The sequence below is a fragment of the Cuculus canorus genome, chromosome 10, assembly GCF_017976375.1.
Source record: "Cuculus canorus isolate bCucCan1 chromosome 10, bCucCan1.pri, whole genome shotgun sequence".
Taxonomy (NCBI): domain Eukaryota; kingdom Metazoa; phylum Chordata; class Aves; order Cuculiformes; family Cuculidae; genus Cuculus; species Cuculus canorus.
In genome coordinates, this window is record NC_071410.1 from 7,558,651 (window position 1) to 7,568,359 (window position 9,709).

Here is a 9,709-nt window from a genome sequence, read left to right on the forward strand (position 1 = left end):
GTGTAGGTCTGCAGGCCAACATGTGCTTAGGGATAGACAAGAACCCAGAACCAGTTGCAATGAGAACAGAGAGGTCTGGAATAAAAATAACTGCTGCACTGGGGCAGTACAAGAGGGAGGTGGGTTCCTGCACAGGTATCCTGTGTGGGCACAAGCCAGGAAAGCAGCAGATGTGCCCTGGGCTGGGGGATGCCCGGAGCCCACTGATAGCACCATCCCTATGCTTAATCATGAGGGGAATTACTGTACCTGCCGGGAGGAAAAGACAAGCAGCAACCACCAAGATACAAAGAGCCTTGTGAGAAGAGTGCCGTCCAGGGCCACGTGTGAACCTCTTCATTCTTTAGGCATGTTCTGAAAGACAGATGTCAGTGATCACTCCCTTACCACACACTCAGCTGAGAAATTCAAGCCGCTTTTTGTGATTGCTAAAGTGGCATTCACATCACAGGGGCCCAGAAGTCCTCGCTCCCCGTGACTGAGCTGAGTCATTAGATCAGTAATCTCTAGAAAGGTCACAGCTACACAAACCCTCTGGTTTCTGCTTCTTTCTAAAAGAGGTGAGGTTTACACAATCACAGTCTCTGTGCACGTTTTGTCCATCTATCACAGCTCTGCAAGACCTGTTAGGAACTTTCAATGTGCTTTGACAAAAAGAGTCTGTGTCTGAAATGGTGAAGTTGCTATAAATGTGGGTAAAACAAAGAGATAAAGCCCTTCCAGTGAGGTTCAGCTGGATGTGCCTACCCACTGCCGTACCCCACAGACTCTCATGGGATGGGAGACTGCAGAGCAGCAGAGAAGCACACAGAGAGGCAGGACATGAGGCTGCTCACAGACAGCACAATCAAACAATTTATTCTCACCTCTGGGCTTTCTCTACAAAAAAAACTTCCATCAGTGTAATTGAGCCCTGTGGACATAGTCATAATTGAGCGAAGTTCTGGGCTGTAAACATATATTGAGCGCTTAAAGCTATATCCAAATATGCCATTCTAAATTGGAAGGAATTTGTCTTATTTTATGTTTCAGACTAAATTTGCTCCAAAGATGACTGTAGTTAAAACACAGCAGCTGAGTGGACACACAACCTCGATGCCCGAAAGCCCCAGGCTCACTCCTAGGGCTCTGCACGCTCCCCTGCAGTGCTTTCCTTTCTCTACTTGCTTCACTGAGCATCAAAGACAAGGGCTTATTCTTGGTTTAGGACCGCACCGGATTAAATCTTCGATTAATAATAATGTGTACAGAATGGCTATAAGGGATGGACTAAGTCATCAGATTGTCCCGGTCGGCCAATCTCCATTCGGTTGAGTCGCCTGGCTTCACATCAGACACAGCCGCTGCCTGGGGCTCCCCAGGAAAGTGTTATTACACTCTGACCACTGGCAAAATGGAAACTGTCCCTTTGTGTTCAGACATGTAAAATAAACGTTAGAAAACTATTTAAAGCCTTAGTTAATAACAACTTTCTCAATTTCCTTTTAAAGCTGCGCTTCACAAAACTTAAGAAGTTAGGAAATTTCATCCAACTTTCCATTCACTTCTGTGACAACAAATCTCTTCTCCCAGTCCTCTCGTTTATTACTTCAGCAATGATTTAGTTTTGCAGTAACATTCAAAGAACAAATCGTTATGCTTCCAGCCTCTGGTACCTAAATAGGACTTCTTACTTATTTCAGGTGATTCATACTTTCTCCTAAAAATGCCATAGTCATTAAAGTTGCTGCTCAAAAACTCACCTCACCCTGTAGCACAGAAATCCAGGTAGATTTTTGCCAAGTGCTCCACACTGCTTCTTCTGTCAGATGCCGAAAAACCAGTGAAGAAAATATGAAGAGAAAATCAGGTGGGATGTTGTGGTGATTTCAGTGGGTCAGGCAATGAAAAGCAACCAATTTCTGTCCTGAAATGGCATTTCTTAAGTCCTGGAAAACCTTTTGTGATAACAAATCTCTGCTCCCGACATTCTCTTTTATTGCTCCAATAATGATTTGTTGAGTTTTGCAATAACATTTAAGAAACAAATCATTATGCTTCCAGCCCGCGGTACGTCACAGGGTTGTATTAAGTTTTGTCCAGTGCAAAGTCCGGAACACAGAGCATTATAAAACACAAAGGAGAAAGAAACAACTGAGCTGCAGAGTTCCACTTGTTTCTGATTCAAAACTGGCTGCTCTGAAGAACAGACACTGTAGTTTTCCCACAACAGCCGTCTAGCCTCTATTTGTAGTGTACGGCGCTGTAGTGTAAAGAACAAACAGTATCTTTCTTCCTTCCTGCAAGATATTAATTAGTCATTGCCAAGTTAAGAAAATATTAGATATTGCTTGCTGCTGAGAAAGACTTTGTGAGTTAAAACCCAGGAGTGAGCAGCACCACTGGCTAGACCTTAGCTGGAGGCCAAGTCTTGAATTTTGTAAGCGAGGTCTGGAGCAATTAAATGGTTTTTTTGCAGGGCCCTGGAAGGCTTGCTCCTGTCTCCTGCAGGACTGTCATCTTAAATATTTTGGCAGTGGCTCCCAGGAGCTCAGTTACCTCACTCGATCTGGTTAGGGACTTAGGAGAGAACCTGAACCTTGCAAGACTGCGTAACACTGCAGTTCACCCTGCTCCTCCTAACACCCTAGTCTTCAAACTGCATGGAAGTGTCCCTCTCTTCTGCTCTCCTAAATAACCTAGTCGTCCACCTGCAGCTTCTTCCTGACAAATACACCTCCTCTTCTTGGTTACCCCTGTATAAAGACCCCAGACTTCAGGTTTCTCCTCTGAAGACTACAACAACACTCCTTAGCCAAACTGCCCCATATCCAGGAACTCTTCTCATGCCTTGTCTTCTCACCTCGCACCAGCACGGACCCTCTCACAGCCAAGCACCCTCCTGCCACCCGCCAGCCTCAGCCAGACCACATGGGCAGATCACATTCATGGAAGTTGCAAGGCATGCGCTGTTTGTCTCATCAAATCCACGCTGCACCGTTTCTAGTATTCACACAAACTCTCGCATGGAGAGCCTTCCTGCAGCATGGGACTGAACAGGACTTTTCCAGGGTGGGTGCTTCAGAATTCATCTTTTTCTACCTGTCAACCTTTCATACCTGTTAAACCAGTGTCATGGCATCATGGTATGGAAGGACTTATCACTGCAACCCCAGTGCAACTATTGAGAAGGTCTATTTGTTCCCTTCCTCTGCATCCTTCATCTTCTTCTCCTCTCTGTTTTTCCGTTTCTTCAGTTCAGTTTGATATTTTTAATTATTCAGTGCAAGCTGTTTATCATCTTTGCTAGAGATTATTGCAAAGGGTATGGAAGGCCATGTGAGGGTGTCTCCTCTTTAACACTGGCAGATCCTGACATAATAACTGGCATCCTGCATCCATTTCTGGTCAAAACTTTCCTGGTGAGTTTCAGAAGACGACACCTAGAACTCAGGGTAGGAAAATCCTCTGTGATTAAAGACTACAATGAAATGAACAGAAGCAGAATATGAAGACAGAACACACTCAGACTCACTGGGGCCGTTCAGACAAAAAGGAATTTTGCTTTACTTCGGATGTGCAAAGATTTTTGCCGGGAGGTTGCTATGGTGACTTTTCAGCTCTCCCAAACCTCCTCACACTGTAATTACATCTCAAAGCCTGTGAGCTGGGAATCTTTGATTCTTTGGAGGAAGAATGTGGGTGGCTGACTCTTCAGGATGTTTTTCAACCAGCCATTTTTATTCTAAAACAAAACAAAAAGATTCATATACTTGTGCCTTTAACAGCTGCTTAGGGTTTGTATGAAACCTTCTGGCCCCACTGGCTGCCATCCTCCCAAGATCTTCTTGAATAATTTTTAACTCAGAGGCTCCCTTTGCAGAACACCTCAGTGCTGCATTATGCATCAGCAGAGGTTATTTAGAGGATGTTTAGCTCCCAGGTGGACTGAGCTATCTTTATTCCACTGGACGTTTAAATTTGGTCCCTAAACTAAGATGTGCATAATGACAGGAGTATTTTGCATTTCCTCAGCTTTTGTAGGTTACTTCAGTTGTCGCTGAGCGCTGAGAGCACAGAGGCTGTACAAATACCCTCTGCATTTTCTAGTCTACAGATGTACCCAGTTCTGCACAGCTCCTCTGAGATAACACGCCGTCAAAAAAGAATTAAAACCCAAAATATAAATCCTTCGAAACAGAAGCGTTCAGACCACCATTGTTCAAAACGAGCAGTATAAAATATGTAATATAGCAAAAGGAGCCAGTGTTGGGTTTCAAGTCACAGTTTTTATCTTTTTTTTTTCTTCAGAACAGAAGCATCAGGGACACCTTGCAGAGATCTGCCTGAGCAGAGGGACGGCTGGAACTGCCCTCTGCACACTGACCTCTATAACACGCTTGGTCATAAACCATAATTCTGATAATTTTATCATGAAATATTAGATTCATTCACTAAACAAGGATAAGATTAGCAGGGTGTTAATCTTCTCTTTCAAAAACCTTGAAAGATGTAAATATTACAGTATTTTCTGAGACAGCTGACAGCGCATACAAACTTCTAGGTTACAAATCACTTTTAAATCAAAGTTGACTTTTTTCATTCCTTTTTAATTTCAAAGCTAGAAGAAAATATTTTTGACCGTGATTTATTGAATCCTGTAGTAGGAATTTAGGTGTAGGCATTCAAGAAATATAGCCTAAAGAATACAATCACACCTTCAGATTTACTTTAGTCCTTTGCTACAGGCTGATTCCAGAATGATATACATTTTCTTCTGTCAAAATATCCCAAGCAGATCTTTTAGAAGGAAAAAAAAATCACATTTTCTACATGCATTTTTTTATTTTAAAAGTTTTATACATCTTAAATTCAAATCGAACAAGGATTTTGAGTGATCCAAAAGAATGTGTTCTGAAACACACTTTCCTTTTTCTGTCTCGGTTATGTTTCAACATGAGAAGTAGCAGATATTTCATTGAAATCAAAATCCTGTTCCCCCCTCCACCAATCGGTTATCACAGGCTCCTAAAAGAAACTTAGTGTCAGCGAGCATTCTGGGCTTTCTTTATTGCTGTCTGCTGTGCCATCACCTCACATTCCCTTTCAACACAGCAGAAACAGCGGGTGAACCTCCAGAACACGACGTTCAACGGGATCACAGCCGCTCGTTTTATTTCCTGTTGTGACGCAGGGACACTGTTTTAGCAGAATTCCCTGGGAATGGGCTCTTGAATGCCTACCTGTGCGGCCCTCCCGAGGAAAAACACACCCCAATTATTTATCCATTTGCATCCAGCTCATCGCTGTGCAATTGCTGAGATCCTGCGACCACTTTGCCCACCAGGTATTAGAGGTGGAGCACTGGGTGCCTACATGGACCGGCTCATGTAGCCACACATGGGCACTGTCTTAGCAGCCCTTAATTTTTTCTCCATGACCACAAAAGGCACAGCTTTCACAGCTGCAAAAATTGTATCTGGACAGCTATCAATGGTCTTGCTCCACTTCTGAAACCCTCCCAGCTCCCCCAGTGTAAGGGATCTCCAGCTGGTGTCCAGGCACTGAGCTCAGGGCTATTCCTCTCCCCTCAGCCACGTATCTTTCCAGGCGTTTGTGCCAGGTCATGACCACAGGATGCTGCGTCTCCTGCGAGGTTCCTGATGGCTCCTTGTCAGCTGCAGTGGCTCAGCCCTGGACTTCCATCAGTCAAAAAATATTGCATTACCCCCAAGATCAAGCCTCACCAACGTTTCTCACAGCAAATAAAGCAGAGAACCTTCTGCACAACCCCTGAATCTCTCTGCGGCACCTAACAGGTGGTTCATCGATCCAGTCAGCTATTGCTGTTACCGCAACAACACATAATTGCTAGGACGGAAAGTGCTGCTTCCATGCAACACACCTACACTCCACACCCTGGCTTAATGGCCCCAGAGTGACTGCGGCACAGAGACGGGCACAAATTGCAATGTCAATCTCATAACTGATTTTATTAGTAGCATCACCTCCTAGTCCTCTGGAATTATGGATTATGAAAATTGCCTTTAAAGTAATTTGATGTTATGAGACTTTGGAACAGGACCTTTATGGCTTGAGTGGTTTACATTGTATTAGTCTCAGGTTATGGAACATTTAAGTAATGAAAGAGGAAGGAGAAGGAAAGCTGAGGTAGATAGGAGTGACTGATAGATTTGTAGCAAAACTTGTGGGAAATGAAAAGAGAGATTCTAAAATGACCTCTCGAAACCCGGCTTGTCTGCACAATACAGTACAATTAAAGACACCGCGTCTGCTCTGAAAGAGCCAGCTCAGATGCACTGCTCAACACAAGCTGATTTACCACACTCCTGCGTGGAGGACAGATAGAAGTCCCAAGCATATCCAAAAGACTAATGTGAGCCCCTGATAGGGACTCTGATCAAACCTCTCCACCTCTGTCATAGGCAGCCCTCACCACAGTGAGTGCTTCATTGCATTTAGCTGCCCTGGATGAAGCCAGCTTTGCCTCAGATGCTTCCCCACCTCACCAGGAGAAGGAGATGCTCATAGACATACACACAGAGATTGTCCCGGGGAGCAGACTGATGGGCACAAGGCTTTGGACTTGGTGAGACAGAGAGACTATCCCCTACTATTTCTGACTTCTTCAATTTTCCACATTGGAATCTCGATACTTGGCATCTGCCTACGAGGCAAGAAGCAGCAGCAGTGGTTCTTTCAGCTGCAAAAGGAACTTAATGAAATACACCCCAAAACACTTTCTACCTGCAGAACTCTGTGACTTTAAACTTTGCCTTAAGAAGCATGAAGAGTGTGTCACTAGAGGAAAGGTTCAGCATAACTAGATCTTCTACTAAGTTAGCACAGAAGGATCCACAGTCACAGACAATAATGATTATGCAGATAAGCCACTGATACAGCTTTTCTTTTTTTAAAGTATTCATGATATATAGAAGGAAATAGTTACAGAATTTCATTTATATCTTATTCTGTACAAGTCCTTGTCCGTCCGTTCCCAAAGGTGTGATCACATTACAGCCTGGGCAAGGCATGGGCAGTCTTTATGACACTGGAGGAAATTTCAAGAAATTAATTTAATTACTCTAAAAAAGAAGACAAGCATCCACTGACTTCAGTGGAGACCCAGTTTACTCATCGCAGTCAGGGCTGAACCCTGGCACACGGATGCATGCAGAGGTTTGCAAATCCCAGGCTGACTCGGGACCACTGGATGTCACTGTTTCCCCACACAAGTTTTGCTGATGGGCCTTTTCCTGGGCACACAGCAGGTGGCTCTCCCAAAGAAAATGCTGTCACTGAAGCAAGAGGAAAAGCAATATAAAAAGAAGCAAGCAGCTTATACTTCAAAAGCAGCATTAAAAAGAAAGAGTAGAATTGCAAGAAGCAGGGAGTGAATTTTGCTCAGGGTTCACTGCGGTCCCCTGAGGGTGACGTAAGCTCATCTCCTTGGGGTTTACAGCAGCGAGAGTTCAGAGCCCAGACGGACACACAGACAGCGCTGCAGAAGGTATCGTGTGCCAAGCTGACACATGCTGGAATGAGACACGGATTGCATCCCTGTCAGCTACACATTACTGCCTAATGTATGAGCCCGAGAGACCGAAAAGGCTGTTAAGCACAGCTCGCAGTACACTGTAATCCATCTGTAGAACAGGAGAGCTGATCTGCAGCATTGGTTAAGTCCTTCGCCTCTCCTTCAGCTCCTTTTTAAATATGCTCCTGTCCAGATCCCGGGAATATGTACAGTGTAGGAATAAAACCAGAAAATCAAACATAACAAAAGTACTGTCCAGTGGTTAATAATTTCCACTGCCATTCTTCCACAAGCCAGAAACACCTCCTGGAAGAAAAACAAGAACCGTAAACCGGGCTCAGGTATTTCTTAAAGCTACCCTTGAAGTTTACCGTTAAAGTTACCATTTGTGCCATTGAAACAGAGTCCTTCTTGAACAAGACCACCAAAATTACAAACCAGAGATTTGCCCTGTGCCTTTAATCTGTGCCGTGTTACACTTTAAATCCTCTCTTCCTTGGTAAGATCTCAGTGATATTCATGTAAATATGATGGAGCAATGGTTCTCTTCTGAGCCAAACACCGCTGTCCAGGCAGGAGTTCAGAAAGACAGGGACCTCCACAGCACTCTGTAGAAGGAGCTGCCTTCAAGTTACTGAGGTCTGATTCTTCCCTTTGATTTTTTCATGCCTGTTCATTGTGGTTTCAGGAAAAACGATCCCCTGCTCTGAATTTTGCATTAGACCATTTGCATTGGAAACCTGGACCCGCTTTCCGGCTGTTGGTTTATGTGTGCAAGGTGACTTTCCCTCCTGCTCTTTTCCTTCAGCCCTCTCCACCAACTGTGCAGAAGGGCATTTCTGACAGCAATATTCCTAAACAGGGAACCTGCTGGGATTCCTGAATTCTCCCGTATTTGCAGCTTCCATCAATGCATGTGAATGGAGGAAAACCCTGATCCCAAGTTTCCCGCTACATGCATGTACATTTAGAACTCACCTAACGGCTGGAAACTTACTGGTTTCCAACACAGTTGTGATGCTGCTGGTCAAAAATATGAAATCTCCAGTTACCCTGAGAGCCACCAAAACTGGGCAGTTCGGGACCGATAACAGACTAATTATTTCAGAGATTCAGCTGGGGCCAAACCCAGACAATCTTGTTCTGTAATAGGGCAGGATTTCCTCCATAGCCTCCGTATCCAGCTGCGGGGATGGAGCTGCCTGAGCTATGCAAACTACTCTGCTCAGAAAGCAGAGCTGACACAGAAACTCAAATAGATAAGAGTCATAGGCAAGAGTTTTTCCACAGCCTGAATTCAGTGTGACACATCATCACTGTTTTTCTCATTCCCTGCGACTGGGGAATTTCTTAAAGTGATAACATTTTCATTAGACGTGAACCAAAACCCTGTAAAAGCTTTGTTGTTAAACACAATTGGGTGAGATTCACATCTCACAGAAGTGGATATAAATTTGTCCCTCTGTTTATTCTAGACACGATTGTGCAGTCAGGGGGCCCAAAACACAGGGACTGTTACCAGCTAACAGGACAGCACTCTGTAACATCAGCCTTTGGTTCCCCCAGGACAGACTGAGCTGCTAAGTGGCAACAACCCTTCTCTGTAACACGTTTTATAGGCTAGGATTTATTACTAGAACTTATTTTATTACCAAGCAATGCTGGGATTCTTTTTACTTGGTCTCTTGAAATGTGTTTTGTCCATTAAATATGGGTATTAGATGTGTGTGGGAGGACAAGTTTTTGTTTTCCCTCCATTCCAGCTAGTTAACCAGAGGTAGCTGGTGAGAAGGAAAAACAGTCAGGCAGAGGTAGAGCCAGGTAGACGGAAACATCACTCTGTGGTTTGCCTTGATGCTGGTGACTTTGGCACCTCTCATGCAGACAGTGTGCGTCAAACATATAAACTGTGCCGGGAGATCCCAGTGACTCCTTATTTCATGAGCTGAAAAAAAGTCATGACTATCCCTTCCCACCAGAAGTTCCTTTAGGCTGAAGCTGCAAGTGAACTGCAAAGCAAAGAAAGAAAGGGGGTGCCCTGCTGTAGGATGGATGCGTGAAGGCCTGGGAGTTGGTCGTTCTCCAGCTATATCCCAACCTACGCTCACCATCATGCAGGGAAAAGGGGCCCAGGGGGTGGTCAGCAGGAAGGCTGATGTCCCAGCTGTCAGA

The 9,709-nt window shown here is 44.5% G+C and overlaps 1 protein-coding gene across 3 annotated transcripts in view; it reads right to left on the reverse strand.

The window, feature by feature from the left end:
* ADGRG4 (adhesion G protein-coupled receptor G4) overlaps window positions 1-2,166 on the reverse strand; it is a 37,239-nt gene extending 35,073 nt beyond the window's left edge. For all 3 annotated transcript variants that reach the window (XM_054076082.1, XM_054076081.1, XM_054076080.1), the window contains exons 1-2: window positions 1,743-2,166; window positions 250-354 (exon numbers count right to left, since the gene is read on the reverse strand). In XM_054076082.1, coding sequence (XP_053932057.1) covers window positions 250-340 — 91 coding nt within the window. In that variant the 5' untranslated portion in view covers window positions 341-354; window positions 1,743-2,166. The remainder of the gene's footprint in view (window positions 1-249; window positions 355-1,742) is intronic.
* Between the last annotated feature and the right edge of the window lie 7,543 nt (window positions 2,167-9,709).